Below are 22,751 nucleotides of genomic sequence, written 5' to 3' on the forward strand. Positions count from 1 at the left end.
GTGGTTATTTTTCTCATTGTTGAAGAAGCATTTTGAAAAGGGCCGGTGAAAAACCGCAAGAAAGCTCCAGATGTAAAATTACATTGACTTGCGAAAGGTCCATTTTCGACTGGATGCTTATCCTCAACTGTTGGCATAGCTTCTCACTCAAGCAACAGCTGCTAGACTGATATAGCTGGTCCACCGGAGAGGATGGCTTTCAAATCAACAGCATGCCTTTCGTCTCTGTTCTTTCTGCCTCTCCCAAATTTTCCTAGATAATCTTTTTTATCAGTTTTTGTATTGCAAATGCTAATGGATCTGATGCACATAAGGAAGGCATTGCCTTGCCTTATGAAACACGCAGAATGAAAATAATCTTTTCTATAGCAACCTTGTTTTCTCCTTGTTAATGATGTTTTCCGATGCCAAAATGACCTAGTATGAAATAAAGCAAATAGTAATATGGTGCTAGTTAATTCTTTGTTTAACATAAACCAAGCTGCATTAAGTTATTAATGTGCTACATTCTATATTAACCACCAAATGCCTTTCAATTAAACTGAGTCTTAAAAATAAAAAATCCAATTACGAAAATGCAAGGTTAACTACTTGATATCAGTTTCTTCAGTCTAATGGCTCAGGTGGTCACGGTCCGGATCATCTTAAGCAGTGTTGTCATCCATATCTTACTTTCTTTTTCCATTTCTCAAAAGGAGAACTAGTCCAGACAGAGTAGGGTGGCGTGTGATGGGAAAGGGATCTGCAGCATAAATCTTGACTGAACTGAAGTGATAGTGACCTTGCGGCACTGGGAAGCTGCACAGAAAGGAAGGAGACCTAGGCTCCTAATAAAATTACAAAGGAACAGTTGTCAGACTGTTCAAACACTGTCAGTAACCTGATGCCTGCCACAGATGTGAAGAGATTTATTTAACGCTGCTCACCTTGTCCAGAGAGACCCAAGCTAAATTTGAACTCCTTCGGGCCCCACCTACGTTGCCCCTCCCTTAGGCCGTCATACCAACGCTGCCTTTCTGCATGATGAATGGCCATCTTTCCCTTGTTCTGTTTCGTCTCAGACCTTATGATTCATTCTTCAAATTCATGACAGGAGGGCTTCCCATATGAGGCAGATATTAATACAATTCCCTGTTATCTGCACAAAAGGATTCTGGGGGAAGAGTCAAGCAAGACGAGCACACTGCAAAAGTACCAAAATAAATGCACATGCCAAACAATCTTTTTGAGGTCTTGTGCAGTGTGGTCTCTTTAAAGACAACCCATCCCCAAGAGCTTGCCTGTTTCGGAACCTATTAGTTCACACCCTAAACTTTCCAAATTCCTCGCCCTTTCCTGTTTCTTCTTTCACCCATCTCATTCGCCAAGCATTATGTTAAGTTTAACCAAAAAGAATAACAAAAAACGGGCGGGGTCACAGAGGAATAAGAAACATAGTGTCAGACAATTAATTCAAATAAACACATCTTTCAAACATCAAAGGCATTTATCTAGCCTCCTACTGTACTTGTCCTCCTACAAGAAGCAAAAAAATGCTGGGAGTTGACTGCCAGAAGCTAAGACGATTTCAGAAGCCTTGTAATCTGACCTGTATTAAATCAACAACATGTACTGTATTCTCTCAACCTTGTATCATCAATTTACACTTTGGTGCCTGACATTTTATAAATCCACCTATAATTACCAATCTTTCATTATACGCGACAGTAATTTTTTTTATAGGTTAGTAATGCCTACCTACTACCTACTGTTCAATAAAACAATGACCAGCCTGAAACATATGTTGACAGAGCAGACTTTGACCAAGATAAGTCTGCATTCAAACGCGCTCACAAAGCAGCATTGTCCAGGTCTGACCAAAGCTGGTTTAAAAAGTTGCGGTTGAATTACAGTACTTATTAATTTCCAGGAAGATTATTCCTTGCAGAGATGCTTCTCCTCGCGGAAGGAAAAAGAATCTCTTTCATGTTTGGAAGCATGACTAACTTACAGGGATATTCTCAGCCACCTGCACAAATCAGTCACCGCTTCAGCACAAAGCACTCCCACAAGGAAACCAGAATGCTTACGCCAGAGGGGGAAATAAATAAATAAAATCATTAAAGCACCTGTTTGTTAACACATTCCTTTTACAAACCGTAGATGCAATTAAATATGGATGCGCAATTTCTTTGGTGGTGTATGGTGTACCAATTACATAGCACCCATGTGCAGCTTCGAAACAGTTGTCAACTGATTAAAGCATCTTTATTGACATTGTGACATTGACCCTAAAGCACTGCCCTGTCACAGCTGGTGGTCTGAACCTTCATCTGGGCATGTCTTTCTGTTATTTTTCACCTTGTATTGTATCCATCATAATGCAACAGAGCAATAAGCATTCAAAACCTCTTAAGCTATATTGTACATTAATGATACATTCCAGCACTACGTTGAAAAAAAATGTTCTTGTGGAGGACCACCTAAACATATGTTTATCTATGAAATACCTGTATGTTAAATATGTTTACAGGGAAACTTTTGCAGGAGCCTGTCAAGGATAGCTGGTGAATGCTCAAGCCTAGGCAGAGAGTTGTTGTCTAATTCTCTTTCCATATTTGCAAGCATTGTGAGAGCCAAGGGATACAATCTTCCAAACAGACCATCCTACTGAAAGCAAAAACAGACCACTGGTGTCGAAATGCAGACATTCCATTTTATGTATCTGAGCTTTGAGACAGGCTGGACTATTATGCTACTGCTTTCCTCATACAGAACAAAAATGATAGAAAGAGTTCATGTGGTCTCCTTCCAGAATCACTGCCCACTGTCAATTGTGCAGTTTATATATTTTCAGTATTTCAAAGAATGTCAGTTGTACACTCCAAAGTAACATAAATAAATGTACACCCTCATTAAAAGTGACTTTGAGACAAGGTCACTTCTATGAATATTCCATTTTAAAACATAAAACTTAATGATCAGGAAACTTCCCTGGAACAATATTTAAGTTTACTGAGCCATACATTGCAGAATGCTTAGACTTTTGCATTTTGCATATACATTGTATTTTGTAAATTTGATGGCATTCCTTGCTTTTCTTTCCTTCATTTGCTTGCTAGACACAGCTGGTCTTGTTTTCTCTTTTTTTTTCCAAAAAGGAAGTCTTGAATCCGGTAGAAGGTAAAACATGAAAGTAAGCCTTGAATATGAATGAATTTTGCCAAGAAATAAAAGACTCTAAAATAGGGCTACATTGACAATGAACCCTCCTGATTGAACAATGTTTCTATTTGCACACATTTCCATCATAAAACAGTGCACCAGACATTGTTTCTGTTTTATTTGTGTGTGAAAGGATGGTCAGTTAAATGCTCCTAAAAGTGGGAAAAAAAGGCCTTTCGGAATTCCAAACCACACACATCTTGTCAGAGAATCTAAAACAAACAGAGCTTACCATTATGAAGAGTCCAATTATTTTAAAAAGTGAGAAAAATAATCATCTGTCAGTTAAACAATAATGCCAACATGCTTAGCTGTCTAAATATGAAGTTTCTCCATTACCACCAACACTTTAAAAAGAAGTTCAGATCTCAAAACTGCATTGTTCCATTAAAATATATAAATCTTCAAATAAATATGTGGAATACAAACCATAGTTTCTGTATATTGTGAATATTGTGCAAATTGCTATGGTTTGACTTGCAAATCACAAGTCTTTCCAAGCTTTTCTTTTTTAACTAATTCAGAACTACGGCACATGAAAACATACTGTATCAAATTGCATTTGACCGCAAGTCATATTTAAATTTAATGTGTGCACACAATGAGTAATAGTTTGGTTAATATTTGAAAAAGAGCCAGCTTACCTTTCAGTAGAACAGGCACAATTGAAAGCAATTCCCACAAATGACATCAGTACGACAATTTTTTAGCCACTTATTTGCTAAGTTCTAAATCAGCTTTTCATGATGACAAGGAATATTACCACACACTGACAGTCAATTTGTTCAGCATGATGCCTGAAGCATGATATGATCAGCATCTGTCACTGCAGCCCCTGGACAGCAGACATACAGCTTGAAACCAGTAGCTAACTAGTTTTGCTAGCTCTACATATACGTTATCACAACAAAGGACTGTACACCAGAATTATTCATTCTATTTATTTGTCGTGTAGCACAACAGTACATATACAGTAAGTGGCACAGAGGTGGAAAACGTCCAACATTTACTGTTTCAGATTAATAAATTAATTACTTCAGACATTTATCTCTTAAAGCAATACAGTAAAACAGTAAACATGTAAATGCTTCACTGAAACAGTCTGAGAACTTTAGTTCCTGCGCTGGACACAATATTTCATATAATGTTTGTAAACTAACTGCTAGTGGTTCATCATGAGGAATATAGTTACCAGAAATTCTGTAAAGGCACATGGTACACAAATGCATTTGCTTCTTAACTATTTTTGGTTATTATTGAAAAATTATTACTATTCTTTTAAAGATTCATTGCTTTAATTATTGGGTGACAGGTATCAATATTTCTGTTAAATAATCAAATAAGTGTTTCAAAATAATTAGAAAACTATAGTAAGTCTATAATATTTAATCGATTTCTTTTTAAAAAAGAAACCAATATCAATTAAAATAAAGAGTTAAGATTCTGTATATGTGATATACTCTGTTATCTAAATAAATTTGCTTTTACAGTGAGTCCTATTAAAAGAAAGTCAAACTTTAATTTGCTGTAATTGTCTACATGAGTACAATATTTATTGCATGTCACTAAAATGTTCACAAATATAAATAGTATAAGACCAAACAAAAATAAAAATATATATTTAGGATCCTCCCCAAATACATTACAGTACATACTGAAACATACATGAAACATTTTAGTTTGGACTGCAGAATTAATATAGATTGTAGCATACATGGTAATAAACCTTCTTGAAAACAGATATTATGTAGGTGAATTTCCAATAGCACTGTCACTGGAGCCAAACAAATGTACATGAGATCATAAGTAGAGCAGCTGCCACACCACTGCTAGATTCAGGCAGTAAAGAATGTTGAATGCTGACAGATCTACATAATAAAGCTTTTCCTCTAGTAAAGGCCACTAGCCACAAGTAAGGTCACCTTAAAAGCAACTTAAGAAAAGGCATTTTCTGTGCTTCTAATGCACTCTATTGTTGGAGATGAAGACATCTAAAAGACTGTTTAATAACCCCCATATCAAAAAAATATTATTATTATTCAAAGAAACCATTTGCCATGTATATGTCTACATTTTAAAATACAGACTTTTAGACTGGCTTTTGATCCTGTAATGGATTCATCTATAACAATTGTTCTTTTTGTTTAGAAGAAAAAGACAGCTCTCAGCTGATGGGTTTAATCTAAACTGATCTGAAATAAACTTTAGGTAGCTATATTTAAATTATATATATTTTTGCTTTTTACTTTGTATAAGATTGCAATTAATTTACAAAATATTTTATATACTGTATAATGATCACATACAGTATACATACACAGTTCAGCCTTACAAGCTTTAAAGATCAGTAAGAAATAAGCACACTAAAACAAATATTTTGCCAAATCCATCTCTAGTTTGAATACTTAAGAAGCTTGATTAACGCATGTGTAGCACCAACAACAGACATAAATCATTACCAGCCTCCTTTCCAGACAAAATCATGTAGAGGAAATGCAACAGTATTGGAAACAACTAAGGGTCTGATAATCACCCAATTATCATTTCATTGACAGCAGTTAATTATGTACTACTTCAATATTTCACACCAAGAGCTGTTAATTAACTAGAAACTCAGAGGGATGAGGGCTTTATACAAGGGACCGCAGCTGCAAAGAAACATGAGACCATTGTTGACGATATGTTTACCCACTTATTGTGATTGATTTCAAAGAAAATTAGCCCTAATTGTGCTTCTCTATTTTCAGTTTTACCAGCTTTTAACAAAAGATGTAAGTATAAATGAATTGAACAATCAGTCTGCCATTTGAAGCTTATTATTTTGAAGTTCAGTAATGGAAAAACTGGTGCAAATTTTTGAAGAATATACCTTTGATTAATAACAAAAAACACCTTTGACTGGCGTTTTCTTTTGCCTTTTAATGAAGTGATTTGCTGTAATTTACCATATTAACGTGGTCGTATCTGAAAAATGAGAAATCTTGGAATGCTAGCAGCCCTTCTTTTGTTACCAGTAATCAGGTACAGATGAAAGAAGAATGTTTCGTCGTGCACTGGAAAAGGCCCAAGTTGTGCTGCTTAATGCCTATGCATGGTTGAATTTTCCACTTAAATCTACATGATGTAATCACCTACTCACGGTACCTAGATGTGCTTTACAGTAGCCGATTATAGCTGACCTAATTAGGATTCCCTTTTCAGGAAAAACAACTATTTTGCCTACAGTAGAAACCTTAAACAGCAAATGAATGTAGCGATGGTCACGTACTGCAATCAGGCATGGATTTTATGAACAGTTCCTTGGTTGAAATCACTGTGTGGTTTAACCTTTTTTTTCAGTTTTAGTTATAGGGACTTGAAAACAAAGATCTCCTTGTCCCACTTCATTCAATGGAATTTACTTAAAAACCACAAAGTACCACGTTTTTATGTGCTGACAGTCATCCAGAAACTGATTACTTTAAAACTTAAATTTGATTTAATGTACTGCATTAGCTGAGGCAGAGCCCACAAGGATGGGCCACAGAGGTAGTACTTTATTACGAGACTACAAGACTGGATGAACGGACCATCGCAGCTCAGAAAGTATGCCTCGGTAAAGGAGACGCAGACTGCTTGGTCTGATGAAATCCAATAAAGGTCTCCACAATGGTATATTTCTTGCTTCCACATGCCAAACAACTTGTGATCTGTCGGAGAATAATTGCACGATCTGTTCTTTCCATTTCTGGTGCCAGTTACAGAAATAACAAGGGGAATGTGTGACATATGCACTAATAGACAAGCTACAGGGTAGAAAATGAACTGTGAAGTAGATAATGTTAATTCTTTTGATGATAATAATAAAGAAGATGATGATTATGATAATGATCACCATATGCCATGCTTTTTATATAGGGTATTTAGAAAGCTAGGCAACTTTTTCAAACAACTTTATCATGGAAATTGGGCACCCTGAGCCAGTTAGACTATGGAACACACCCTTGCAGTCAAGGACAGTGACAATACATACCAAAGGATGTCACACTGTCTTGAAATGTCTGCAGCTAGTGACTACAATTGTTTGCATGTATTAAAGGACATGATCCACAGCTGCATTAAACTGTTCAGTGTCCACAGTCACTGGCCACGGGATATTTTCCATTGTTTCTATACATATAATATAGAATAATGTCCATGATACACAATCTTAAACTACATAAGCAAAAGTGTAATGTATACATATGCATTGAAAGATGAAAGCCTTCTGCAGGATAATCTGAAAACTTTCTTTGCTTACTTCCCCCTTAGTCAGCCATAACTGAGAAGAGCTGATTTTAAAAGTGAGCGATAACTTGGTCCTACCAGATCATTTGCACCTTCTAGAGACACCACAAGCAGAGTAACGCATACAGGATGGATAGGTGTTAACACAAGAACATAAGAAAGGATAAAAATGAGCAAGGCGATCTGAGGATATCATATAAGTGCTCCTTGAATGAAAAAGTGGTGTCAGTTTTGTCAACCTGGCTGGGCAGCAGACTCTCAAAATCATTTCAGAATGCCATCACCCCTATTACCAACTTAAACCAACATGTTTGCCATTAAACTTCCATTCTGAATCTGAATTCCCTGCAATGGCATACATGGCATTAAAAGAACATGGGCATGGGGTACAGAACACTACATTTACATTCCCCAAATCAATGTACCCCAACACCAATAACACATTTTACTACACTTTAACTCAACATCAGTTTATACTGTAGTTTTAGCTTCATGGATGACAAAAATAAATTATCTGCTGGCATTCTCAATGGGGTAAAATTGTTGCAGTTAACAGACAAAAAAGTGTTTTCCAACACTTCAAGGTTAAGCAATTGATGGGATGATGTTCAGTGATTTTCCTGAAATTAATGGGGACAACAGTGTTTTTTTTTCTTTCTGGAAGACCCGGGCCTTCACCTCAGATAATGTAAAATGCCAATATGCAAACACAATATACGTGTTTTTAAAATGCAACATGTTAGCTCATATTTTGAACCAACATCAACTGGCCCAGATGAAACCAAAAGCTAATAGTTAAATATATAGTCTTTCAAACAGTTTAAATCAAGTTAAAATAAAACAAATGGCACAAAGATAAAATCTGTACAAAAATCCACCGGGAACATTTAATCTATAATCTAATATTTTCATTACTTTTTAGTCCACGATTATTTGTATACAATTATATTAAAACTAATTACAGTATGCAATTTGTTTTGGCACCAAGCTCCTCCTGCAGTACTTTGTCTGAAAATCTGCAACAAAGAGAACACCCTTTTTCAAAAGTAAAAATAAAAACTGAATTAGAATGTAAAGGCTTTGAAGAGACGTTTTTATTTTCTTTTTTACTAGTTTGACAACCTGAACATTCGGCAGTGTGTTTATGAGATTTACAAGGTGATGGTACAGCCCAACAGTTACCATCTTCTTAACATCCTTCATTGTGTGTGTTTGCAGTAAACGGCTTGTTTGCATTTACCCTCAGCTGTGCACCAGCAGCCTAACCAGCAATCTGAAGAGTAGCTTCTAAAAGAAAACCTACCAACAGAAAACAGAATGTGCTTCATTCAACTAAATATATTTGCCAAACACAGATAGGAGAACATCAGAAATGACTTGCTATAGGTTTACTTTAATAAAGCCTGGAATAATGTATTGATGGCTTTGATATTTCATTTACATACCCTGAATTATAAGTCAGAAATGTAATACAGGATGAAATTTATACATGCAGGGCCTTGCAAACATTTTCAGACCCTTCCTATGGTGTCCCATTTTTGTGAGATTACTAAATGGTGCACACATGCTTTTTTAAAGTTTAATATTTAATTCTAAACCTCAATGCTCAAACTGAAAACTTCTACAGTAAGTGTAAGTCACGGCATATCTCAGCACAAACTAAAGGAAAAAAAAAGTTAATTACGTACATATTCAAATCTGTGTACACAATATTTGGTGGTGCATTTGGCAGCAATTACAGCTGCAAGCCTTTCTGGGTAGGTCTCTACCAAATTTGCACGCCAGCTTTGTGCAATTTTTTCCCTTTCCTCCTGGCAAGATTTGCTAATGCTCTCTGAAGTTGCTTGGGAATCACTTATGGACAGCAGTTTTCAAGTCTTTTAACAGAATTTTAATAAGATTCAAGTCAGGACTTTGAGCAGGCCACTCCAGACATTCATTTTCTTATTCTTACTCCACTCCAGTGTAGCTTTTGCCCCACGTTTGTGCAAAAATAAGACATCATGCTGACACCACTATGCTTTGACAGTAGCGTGAGTGATGCATGTTGGGTTTGCAACAGATGTAGTTGGCACAATATTGGAAAATGTTTGCTAGCACTCACATACTGTATACAGTAGATTTCCATCAGATGATCAGGGTTGGTGATATGATGAAATGATATTATCAAAAAGTTATCAAAAATAAGTGCACAAAGGTTTCTTGCACACCTCTCTACTACTGCTTTAAATATTTAATGACAAAGTATCCTAAGCCTTGCATTTGAGAGCAAAGGTGAAAAGTTCTCATCTTCCAAGATGGATAATGATCCCTGAGAGGTGCACACAAATGAAAGAGATCGCCACACTCTACAAATTGTTCTCAGTTCAGTGCGAAAGGAAACCTGTGAGGACTGTTGCTTTCTGCTTGGATAGTTAGCCTCAATATAACTGTGAAACGGCTGTAGTCAATGACATATTTTTAAATTGCTTTAACATGGTGGATATTTTGCTGTGAAAGGGACTTGGCAAAAGCCATTTCTTTAATGAAAAAACAGTCATATGCAGCATGCAAAAAGCTGAAAAGTTTTCCTTTTCCTAGATAAGAGGGAAAATTACTGGGTCTTGAACAAAAACTATTTTTTAATTCTACCTTTCAATAATATGAAAAATAAATACAAGAATCTGGGTGAGCTAACGTGAATAATGATGTATTAGGCTATACTAATACCCATTTCCATTAATATTTAAAGACTTTGAGAACTCATCGTCCATGGTATAAGCATATTTTTACACTTTTAACACAGCACTAAAAACAGAACACAATGATGGGAGTAGTAAATGTTACTTAGCCTTTATTATTATAAATCAATCATTAGTAATGCCAAGACAAAGCAATATTAAATGGGCATCACATAGTGTTTTACTATTTTAAATATAAATCTGTAAGCTTTACAGATTTCATTTAAAGGTCTTGTGTAAATACTCTCAAGTACTAAGATTTTTACCTTCAGGAAAGGGGAAAAAGCAAACATACCTTTTGGTTTTATGAGGAAATGTCTGAACAGAACAAGGAGCCATTCATTCATTGATTTTCAGAAGCATAACTTCAGCCTTTGCCCTTAATCATAACAGTAATTTACTGAGAAACTGTTTTTTGAGGATTTGGACTTCACATATTTGTGTACTGATGGAAACTAACCTATTTCAAAAAAGAAGTGTACAGCAAAACCCTTCCTTCTGCCTCACATACTGTAAATGTTTATAATGAGTACATTCTTTCTAAAATGATATAAAAATACTGTCTTTTTTTAAAACCTTAATGTCATGGCTTAGAGTTTAAGTTTAAAGTAGGAATTTATTTACCGGCATATGATAAAATGCGAAATTTTAAAAATAGATAGACAGGAACACATCCAGTAATGTATATTTTACGCTCTCTGATTATTTGCATTGATACACAGTCACCTTGTGATGCTGTGACCATGTTTTTGGCTAAGGAATACCAGACAACATAACTACACATAGTAACATGCTACAATTGGCAAACACTGGATTTGCCACATGGCAATAACTTTGAAATTAGCTAGGAAAATAAAAACCACAAAAGAGGGCAAATAAAAAACCCATGTAAAAAAGATGACCCTAGGCTTTGAAAAACTACTTGTCACAAAGTAAATGTAACTTGCAACATGGGCTAAATAGAAATGCTTTAGATTTTGTTGTCCCAAAAGAGAAGTTTAATCCAAAAATAATTTGTTGACTGTTGGTTCAACAGTGTACAAATGAGCATATTGTATCTGGAATTACCCACAGCTTCTTGGAATTCATCCTGCATTCTTAATTTATTTTGCTTGCAAAAGCTCAGGTTAACACCCCTATCAAAATAATCTATTACCATTCTAAGGTACAATCAGATATCAAAACTGCTATTTTTGTAGCCCAAGAAAACCACATTGTATTAAATATGTCATAATCACTTCCATATAGTGTAACTACACAACACTTCAAAAAATGTAATTGTTAAATGCAATTTCTTCATGCTACTTGATTTCAATACATAAAGGTAACATACTGAATGCCAATGTCAATTTAGAATGATGTATAACAAGAAAAACCCATTAGTGATATCACTAATCAAACAATGAGATGCTTTAAGGTAATTATGACAAATCCACAGTTTTCTTTACAGCATACAGTACCAAAGAACTATGTATACAAGGTGCCTTATAACAAACCACTTGTTCATCATCCAGTCATGTTAATGATATTGGGTAATAATATAAATAAAGAAAAATACTTGTAGGCCACTGAGTTATCCAACTTGCTCTATTATCCCTCATAATATATCTGATACTTCTGAATGTATTATTAACATACTGTACAGCAAACCCTGTTGTGTTCCTCCTGCAATATTCCTGCACAAACCATTAATAACATTTGAAAATTATGAATTTAGTAATTTAACCACCTTAAATATGAAGAAAATCTTCGGGTTTACAAATGGTGCACTAATAAATACTGGGTTTATTTTTAAAGTAAAAAAAGTCAAATGCAGACTACTACAAATTTATATTAAAATATAACCATTTCTATATTTATATAACTCATTTATACTGTAAGGCATCAAAATACTGTAAGGCAAAAAAATGTTATTGGTTCCATAAAAATATCCAAACATCCCAATATGCATACAGTATATAATCGAAGACTTGCAGACTTGGAAAGATTCATTTTGAAAGAAAATCAAAAAGAAGAAAATACAAGAGAATTACTTGTCAGGCGCCATGTGAAATGCAGAAGTTTGGGGGTTGTATCTGTCTATTGTTATCAAGGATTAAGATAAATCCCATTGTAAAACAGAATTACAGCCTATTATTACATCTGCTAAATATAACCGTCATTAAATTCCCAACTCGCAATTGTACCAATTTTAATGGGAATCAGGCCAGAACTTTCTAAACTGCTGCTATCTCTATCAATTAAAATTGTTTTGGAGATTACTCCAAATATTCATTTTAACGCCAATGAAAACACCACAGGCAGTAAATAGGAAGGAGCAAAAAACACTGTCGTATAATACACACTTTTATCTGTTTCCTCAACTAGATGAAAGTACAAACAAAGCTAAAAGTCAGTGAAGTTTCATACTGTATACTGAATGCAGATATAAAAAAAGATTGTAATAAATGGTGAAAAAAAAAGATCAAAAACAAAATAAAAAGACTGTCTTCCAGCATGGATGTAATCATGGATGTCTTAAGGAGACAGAAAGGTGAAGCCCTTTCTCTTGAAAAACTGTATGCAAAGGCAAAGAATGCAGTCTGGATGCTATATTTAGACAGTACTATTCCCATGGCTAAGTCAGTCTACGCATTCAAGTGTTGCCTAGCAAGGCACACATTGACAGATATGTTTGCTATAGAGTGCACTGTGTCATATCCTCCTTCAGGTGCTCTACTTTATGAACTGCTCTAGATAGAGAGCCACTCTTGAAATTCTATAACATGGGCTTCTTACTTACCTCCATAACCCTGTCGTGAATCTGTAGTCCCCCTTCCTTGTCAGCTGGCCCATTCTCCACTATTTTGGAAACGAAGATGCCTTCATTTGAAGAGCCATCCTCATTGTCCTTGAAAAAGAAATCACATTGCAACTTTGACTTAATTTACAGTCACAAGAACAACTCTTCAAGGCTTCTGACTTCATTCAAAACAATACTGCAAAAAACATTAACGACAAGTTTCTAGCCATTGCATTTGAAAATCCTGCTGAGAAGGAATCACAAAGATAAAACGTTTTCTTGAATGAGACAAGAAATAATAAAACCATCTTAGTAATAAATAAAATAGTAACGTTTCTCTGTACTACTGGACTAGTGATGTCCACACATTTTGTAAAGTTTTCTTGAATGAGACAAGAAATAATAAAACAATCTTAGTAATAAATCAAACAGTAATGTTTCTCTTTACTACTGGACTAGTGATGTCTACACATTTTGGCACAACATGGAACAAAGAAACAAAACTAGATTTATCTATTTACACCGACAGTTAAATTGACAATATTGAAATTAAATTCAGAGGAAGTTATTGAATTAAAAATATATAACAACAGAAAATAGCCATGTGCCCAATTTAACATTTAAATAAACATCCTAAGGACACATTACAGTAAATCAGTAATACTCAATGAAATAAGAAATTAAGCATGTTCTTGAAAATGGACACCCTGGAGTCCCTAAAATCTACCGCAATTAAAATCGCTCTTACCAGCTTCAATAGAATAAGCTTGACCTTGTGTGCACTTAGATTTACTTGAATAGAGTAAAAAGAGGAAAACATTTGTGAGCGTTTAAAGGTGTACTACAGTACAGTACTGTATATGCTGATTTACCATTTTACTGGAGTGCACAGAAACCAAGTTTAGGCATGCAAATTTGCTTTGCCTATACATTTACTCTACTGACATTCATTTCAAAGAAAGAAAAAAAAAACTAAAATAACAATGACCTAACTATTTTTACAACTGAAGGAATCTTTTTGTGTAAGAAGAGCACGTGCTACATGCCATCAATATTATTGAACTAAGCTGGAAAACAGCTGAATGGCATGCCACTATTCTGCTCACAGGTTACTGATGAATTTGTCTCACATTGGAAAAAAGAATGGGATTTAATGTATTGATAACATGTAAAATAACTTTTTTTTTTACCTCAAGTATTGTGCCATGTCCTACGCAGTATGAAATCCATACATTTACTTTTTTTCATTTTTTTTCCAGCAGTGTTCACAACAAATATAATTTCTTTAAAACTTGAAATGTGTTAGGAATGTCACAACATCATCTCATGAACACAAAGACACACTGTCATGTGTGTCTGCCAGAGCTTGAAGGAATGAATAAAGCAAAATGCCTGTGCTGCTCAATGCTTCTACAGCTCATTAATTAATTAAAAGCTATCAAGTGGCACTTGACAATGAACCCCATATAAAACTCTAGAGATTTTATAAATACACAGGTGACTGCGAGAGAGTGCAATTTAGTTTGTTAACTGGCTTTAATAAGAGTGATGGCACATTTTCAGTTCTTGGTGTGATCTACTACATCCAAGAAGCTAGTATCCTTTCCATGAAGTCTAAAAGTCGTAATGAGAACTATAACCTTCCAGGACAAATGGAACAAAAATGGATGCAAGGTGCAAGGTGCAAAGATGCAAGGTCTTAAACTGTACATGTCTTCCTGTTACAAAAATACAGCACAGCTATTAATACCAAAAAGTGATAGTGAAATCAGTGCATTGTTCCCAAATGCTTGATTGAAAACTGTCCATTTGTTCATCAAGTGGACTTACTTGTGGATGATACAGTACCTCTTAATTTTACTGAAGAGCTTTCATTCTTGAAAAGAGTGGGTAAGATATTTTTTAATTGAATTGATTAATGGATGCAACAGAGTGCCAATACAGTCAACAAAAAGAGTGGCAGAGGTGTTAGCAGGTTTACAGGATGCAGTTCTGGATCCGGAAATTCTGCATCCACTGGGCTCTTAGTTTTCCTCTCTACCAAGCACAAAGCTCCTGACTCCAGTACTTAAACTGTCAGGGACAATCCTGATGATGTGGAGGGCATAAATGTTTGTTATATGATTTTAAGCAGAGGCATGGCAGGCTTCCTAAAGCAATGCTCTTTCAGTAAACCCCCTAGGAATGCATGACATGACACAGCATGGCATGACAAGGAATGAGGGATGGACCATTGTTACAGCCTGCTCCATAAAAAGAAATGTTTAATCATCCAGATTCCTTCACTTCTATGTTTACTGTGGCATGCCACCAGCATCTCGATATTGGCATAAAAGAGCAACTGTCTCAATCACTGGCTATGCCACTTTATTGTTTAGTATTCTGAACCCTAATGTACATTAGTTGAGACAGGCCAGGTAAAAATAAATTTAAAAAAAAACATGGAACAGCTATATTTATACAGTCTCACCTCATGAACACACTGCCGTATGGAAACACTTTTAACATGGATTTAACAGAGACTGAAGCAGACTTTTTTCTTCTCTGATGGTCATTACACATATAGTATCACATAGATTCTCTGTAGTGATGTCTCTGTCAGCTATTCACATGACTAGTTCTGATCAGGAAAAAACACATTGTTGCAATTAACATACCGCACAAGGTCTGCCACCGACAATATTAAATCCCAGAGATCCGGATTCACGATGAAGAATGACTTTGAGGTTTTTTGTCTCTCCGCCCTAGGGACAGAAAAAGAACAGGTGCTTTATGGCTCAACTCTAGTCTGTTAAAGCTGTTTGGTAAGGCATGATGACAAAAGTTATCTCCACTTGACCAAGTCAACTACATTAATGCAAGCAGAGGAAAAGGGCAGAGCAATACAGAGCAGTAATGTCTTAAATGGTGGACATCAAAAGATTCCAGTAAATCTGGTGGAAGCAGATACATTTTAAACATTCTTAGGTTAAAGAGATGTTAAGTGACCAGCTGTATTAAGGGTAAACATTGTTTTGTTCATTGTATGAAGGCCACCCATTCAATACTTATTTATGTAACAGCTATAAGCCTCAGTAATGCAAGGATGACAAGTGCAACAGTATAAAATTGCTGTGTCCTGCTTTTTTAGTGGAACATAACTACAGCTGTCATCTCTGTGAATCATGACATACAGTAACTAAATATAAAGCAGGTATTAATGGCCTGTGTGTGTTCTGCTGCATGCTTCCCATCTTAGCTAATGGTAGTGTTGATAGAATTTTCAGTATCTCAGATCACTGTGGGTTACACAGTTCTTTGTGTTATGCTTTTTTCTCATAATGAGAAGTTACAAATGGAGCAAATCAGAAACAAGCGTTCTTAAGGGTGGTGATAAAGCCATTTAACATGTGGCACCTGTTAAGCCAGTTCCATGAAATGGTGCAATGATTCTTGTTTAACTGACAAGTTTTGAAACTAGTTTTTGGCAAGATTAAAACTTTGCCATCCACAATACTGCCAAAGAGCTTTGGGGTTTCTCAAATCTTCTGGCTGTCCAAGAGAAGCTTACTCTAAAGCTACATTTTTTTTATATAAATAGAACCCTCTGCTGTTGGGCTGAAACATATTTATTTCATTTTCCTTTTACATTTCGGTACAATGCTTTTTATGTGTATTGCAGGCTGATCCACTTGGAAAGGTGCGACATGGTATTATTCATCAATAAATGACGGATCAATGGCCCAGACTAAAAATGAAATGTAATAAAATGAAAAAAATTGTTCATCCTGCCAATCTCATAATTCTCCACCCATCACCTTTTGCTTGTCAGATCATTCTTGCTTTTGCTCCTACCTAAAGGAAATTACAACGAAGCAATGGACTTGCATTTGATGGGTGGGCCAAACATTTGATTTCATCTGGCCCTCAAGCAATGCAGTTTGAATGACTTATGAATCAGGCAATATTTTAAAATATCAGACACTCTGTTCCTAATGTTACACTGCCAATCCTGTCTTCTGGTTTTTATCATAACCCATCTGACAAGATAAGGAAGTTATCACACAACCCCAGGCATTCACAGCCATGGTATTTTTTAACATGACGGCTGTAGGGGGAAAAAGTCACATTAAATCTAGAAAAGCTCATAAATGTGCGCATATCGGTTCAAATATGACTCAACCAGTACAAGTATTAACACAAACTCTCGGTCTGTAACTCTCCCGCCTCCTACAATTCCTTGCACTCTTGTCTTTCTTTTCATTTTGCCACATGTGCATTGAAGTTGATGCCAAGTGATCATGTTCATGCTGCTTGGCTGAATTTAAAGAAAAAAATGTAAAACTAACCACATCATCCATGTAATTTTTTTTTTTTATTCCTTGCCTTTATTTTTTAAACGCACTTTCATGGACAATTTGAAAAATAAATCCTTAGGAAAGTATTCCATGGATTACAGATATTTTGCAATTCGCGAAACAAGATAATGCTCCATCTTCCACAAACTATCAATCCTAACTAAACAAAAATAGTTGAGAACATATTCTTTACTTTCACAATTCCTTATGTCTCAGGTTGTATTTTAAGACTTGAAAACTTATTTTCTACAAAGTATTCCACATGGATTTGAAACCTTAAATAGACCCATACCCATGTGTAGGAATGTAGTACATCTGAGTTAAAAACATTAACACTATATAGGCTGCCAACAGCAAATACTGTGTTTTAAGATATGGAACCATTATTCCCTATTATAAACTATAGGATCATGCCATTTACACAATAAGAACACAAGAATCTAACAAAGACAATTGGTAACATCACTAAAAGCATGTGACTCTCTGACAAGCAGACCGATTCAATTAACATTTTTAGCTGTGAGACGGTCCTTGGGGAAAAAAGAGTGCAACACTGCCAAGATGAAATCCCTAAGAGACTAACATGGAGTGTTTTCTTTGCCAGAAGAAACAGTGTATGTTTATTCTATGGAATGCTTAATACACAGCTCTTAAAAAACTAAAGATACAAGTTTTTTTTCTGGTATACGGCCTAAATATTGGCTCCTTTTATTAAAAATTCATAATATATCTAAGGTACCATAAAATTAAATGCAATTCTTTCAGCCTTCAGCATTTGTCTTCCTTTTACAGTATAATGTTTAATTACTATCCATTCATCCATTTTCAATAGCACAAATGAACAATTTTCAATGGTGAGCTACAGTCTAACATAAAGCAAAATGGAACTACACCCTCAACAGGACTACAGTTCATTGCAGGGCACAGACATACATTCACATTCAGTAGACCAATTCAGAGATTGCAATTAGCCTAAAAAAACATGTCTTTTGACTGTGGGAGGAAACTGGAACACCTAAAGAAAACCCAGACACAGAGGATAAATTTGCAAACTGCTCACAGAAGGTGTCACAGTGCAGAATTAAACCCAGGACCTAAGAGCTGGTACCATAAGTACTGTAGCTGCACTAACTACAACACCTTTCAGCCTCTCTAATGCAAACTAGGCTTCCACCCATTCATCCACTTTATCCAGTACAAGGCTGTGGGAAGCCAGGCCTAAGCTTTCGAACAGGCGCAAGATAGGATACACTCTGAACGAGTCCAAGCAGTACAAATATAGAGGATTAAAGCAGTGTTTCCACCCATTCCTCAGAGCACTGTCTCTCTTGGTTTTTATTCCAGGGGATCTCCAGGACTGGGTGTGGAATACAATGGACAGAAAGTTAAGCATATGTAATCAAACTGAATAACTTAACAAATAAAGTAACGGTTGATAATGACTGTATTTGGTTTGCCATCTTTTTTAAATTTGTTACAATGCTTTGAAGAATGCAATGAAGAAAGTGCTGTATAGAAATCACTAAGCTCCATCCAAATCATTACAGAGGCTTGGCATAAATCAACAGACACCCTCTGATATTTGAATAAATCTTTCAAATTGCATATCTTATTACCATTAACTATTAAGACAGGCCAATAGAAGCCTCAATCACACCAGAAGGACACGGGGAGACACCAGCAGGCACCAGTAGGTTCTACTGTTGACTGCTGACAGGGTCTATTTCAAGAAAAGCCAAAACACAACCACTCATGAATATTCTGGACAACAAAATCCTAGATAATGAACACACAATGTAAAAAAGACATTTGCGGGCACTGAAAACGGTCAGTGTAACGGTCCGCTGTGAATGTGGCAGAACACACACAGGTGTCCAAGAGAGCCACCAGACATTCTCTCTTTGTCATGTGGTACATTGGACCTAACACACTGCAAGATGCCACTTACCCATGAGATATCGTATTCACCACATGGGAATAATTTCTGAAATTCAACTAATTTTTGTTTGAGACACATAATGTATAGTACCATATTCAAACAAGGTATCTTAAGTTTTCCATTACACATGTTGAAAACAAAATTAATCTACGAAGAAATAAATAAAAAACGTAAATATGACTTTTAAATGCACTATAGAGAAATAATGTATAGTGGGGCGGTGGGGTGGTAAGTGGAAAGTATCGTTTCAAGTGAGTATCCATTGCGTCACGACGTGCACTGTTAAAATGAGTTCAACTAAATAGTGGAACCCTCACCATATTTATTGAATAAAAGCAAAAAGTCTGACTCATGAATGTATATTTTACTGTAAATTGTGCTTCCAAAAATTGCTTTAAAAAGTTTCTAAACGAGCTTCAATATAAGAATATCATCAAAAAACACATTAACATGTTATTATAATTTGTTTTGCTTCTAAAAGTATCAAATTATTAAATAGACAGTATACATCATACAGTATACAGTACTGTATATATACTGTATTGTACTATAAAATCAACTAGACAAAAACTGCAAAAAATTGTTATTTACCCTGGTGTTAAAAACTACATTATTACTGCCCATTGATTTTAAATACTAAATTACGATGCCTTTTTAATTTGATTACATACTGCACGAAAATAAAAATAAGCAAACTAAGAAATAAATATTATTAACTGAAGCAGGATTACAAATTCTCACTTGCAGTAAGTGCGTCAAGGAAAAATGCTCAAAGAAAAAAATGAAGATAATGAGCGCACAAAACCTTTCTAGAGGCAGAAAATGACTGGTTTTGTTAGTGACGTTAGTTAAGTCTCTATAAGGTAAACCCAAGTCGAAGTGTGTACAGAGATTAGCAGTAAATATTTGCCCCTCCCCCAATAAGTGCCAGCTGGCTCTGACCGCAGCTGACAGACATGTCTCCAGGCAAAATGGAAAAAAAAAGTTCCGAACTTCTGACCACCTACTAACCCTTCCAAATGCTAAAAACCTTGGAAATAATTTTAAATAAGTTAAAAAGAATACACCCGCCATGACCACAGGAGACTCTAAGTCTGCTTTAAGAACCCATCTCAGCTTGGATCACTCCTTAAGCATCTTAACAGAAAACGCATCACTTCATTTTTCTTTTACTTTTTAAAAAAAAAAACTTACTAAGCTCATTTGTGTACAGATGTCCTGAGTCTAAAAAGGCGCAGTCTCGGCGTTAGAGAAAATGCGCATTTAAAGAAACGAGGGAAAAAAGTACCAAGTGCTTCTTTGCATCATTCTCTACTATTTATCGAATACACTTACCTTACATGGAGGAGCAAGGCTTTTGGTCAGAGAGTCGATCCTGGCACTGTATTCTGTGAATTTCTTTTGGTACTTCAGTGCTGTCATTTGCAGCTCATTATGAACTGAGGACAGCTGAGCCAGAAGAGACTTCTCTCTTTTGCTCGATTTCAGCGATTGCTTCTTGAACTCCTTATCCAATCCTACAATTTTAGTTTGCAATGTGCTATTATGAGCCCTAAGAGCCTTCAAACAACAGTGGTTGCCTAATTTCTGCTCTTTATAGATAAGCATCAAACCACATCCATTTTCACAAATCCCGACAGGTCTGTAATCACAAGTTTCACGCATATGGGCATCCATGTCTTTAAGGTTCAGCACTTCGTTGCATCCCTTATTCCTGCATTTAGCTGGGGAATAATCACACATCTCTGCGTGCTCTGCGAGATGTTGCAGTTTAACCACTTTCTCGCAGCCCCGGGAATAGTTGTCACACTTTATGTCCAACTTGAGAATCAGATTTTTCAGAGGGAGAACATGGTTCAGCTCCTTAGTAGAGATCCTTTGGCACTTCACCGGGCAGCTGCTTTGCTGGACGACCCAGGGCAAGACACAGCCAGCGCAGAAGACATGACCACACGGAGTGGTAAGCGGATCCTCCAAAACTTTATTGCACAAGTTACATTTAAAATCTGGGTCCACAGCCCCATTAAAGCGATCCAGCTCAAATCCCATGTTTTATGTAACTCCAAAAACAGACAGGAATTCCCAGAGATCACAGAAGAAGCAGTTGCTTCTTTTCGCTTGTCATTGGAAGGACCCAAAACGACTGACTGACTGCAGGCTCTTTACTGACTGAACTAATTGCCCGAGACTTCCTTAGAAAAAAAAACTGTGGAGGAATTCACTACCGTAATCACCATAAGACGAGGGTACTTAAATTCTTTATCCCAGCCCTTCCACGCCTTTTACAGTTAAATGGAATGAAAAAAAAAACAACTTTTGATGAGGTTAAAAACAATAATATTCGTGTATACATTTAATAAAATACAGTCTATGCGTCTTTTTTTCCAAAACTTTATAAATCGTAAACTTTTTGTTTTTTACTAGCAGTGTAAAACATTGATAATTTGCCAAGCTCATAAAACGGATTTCATTTCTAATACAGTTCTGATTTGGAATATTTTGAATATGTTGCGCAATGTTACTCTAATGGAAAACTTCCTGCATTAATCCAAAGCAATAGATTTATATTTAAAGGAACTAGCTGTCTTGCCATAAATGTGACGCACGTCTTGTTCATACTGAATTGAATATTACGTGAATACTAACATGAATATGCAGATTAATTCTTGACAAAGCATCTGAAACCGTGAGAGCTAAAGGGGAAAATAAACTCTAGGAATTAGACACGAACGCTTTTGAAAGGAGAATATGTTCTTTTTGTATTATTTTTTAACGTATTACTGATATCATGCATATGAGTTCTACTCTTACTTCTCACACATGTCGTTGCAAAACAAGGACAAGTACTTTATCAATATATTTCATTCAACGATTAGTATGATTTGTAGACTTTATAGTTCTGCAAGGATAAGGCTAAATTACATTTGTAAAAATCAGATCACAGTAATAAAAGCAATGGGCTACCACTAATAAATTCTCTCACATGTGAGATTGTCATTATAACAGCAATTAAAATCATATTTACTGTTTAATTCATATATACAATACATTGCACATTATTTTATAAATACAAATATATGAAACTTTGTATTACAACTAAGATGTAGCTTCATATTTTATCTATACATTTCAAAACCATACATTGCAAGGATGTATTATGTGTCTCAATGTGAGAATAATGTCATGCTGTAGTATAGTACAGTGTAAGTACTGTACAGTATGTTATATACCATATAATGATCAAGGGAATGTCCAAGGTAAACAATAAGTATTCCCCTAAGTTGACTATAGAAATATGACTTGAAAATACAGAGTAAATGTAATACGGCTTCTCTAAAGGCAGTTTGAGAAGGTATTATTTTGCGGTACTGGGCAATCATCCATAAATTGTGCCATTCATGCCTTTGTCACTGAGAAAATGCATGAAACTGATCAAGCAGCTGTGTTGTGTTGGTACAGAGCAGAACTTCCTTCACTTCAGAAGAATCATTTGTGACTAGGGG

At 35.6% G+C, this 22,751-nt stretch overlaps 1 protein-coding gene across 2 annotated transcripts in view; it reads right to left on the reverse strand.

Annotated features, from left to right (window-relative positions):
• Positions 1-21,398, reverse strand: part of pdzrn3b (PDZ domain containing RING finger 3b) — a 111,856-nt gene extending 90,458 nt beyond the window's left edge. Inside the window, exons 1-3 of one of the 2 annotated variants that reach the window (XM_088917292.1) lie at positions 20,584-21,398; positions 15,630-15,716; positions 12,973-13,080 (exon numbers count right to left, since the gene is read on the reverse strand). In XM_088917292.1, coding sequence (XP_088773418.1) covers positions 12,973-13,080; positions 15,630-15,716; positions 20,584-21,297 — 909 coding nt within the window. In that variant the 5' untranslated portion in view covers positions 21,298-21,398. The remainder of the gene's footprint in view (positions 1-12,972; positions 13,081-15,629; positions 15,717-20,583) is intronic. The other variant, XM_088917293.1, reaches the window with a different exon arrangement.
• Positions 21,399-22,751: the final 1,353 nt, after the last annotated feature.

The sequence above is a fragment of the Atractosteus spatula genome, chromosome 5 (genome assembly GCF_055471065.1).
Source record: "Atractosteus spatula isolate fAtrSpa1 chromosome 5, fAtrSpa1.hap1, whole genome shotgun sequence".
Classification (NCBI taxonomy): domain Eukaryota; kingdom Metazoa; phylum Chordata; class Actinopteri; order Semionotiformes; family Lepisosteidae; genus Atractosteus; species Atractosteus spatula.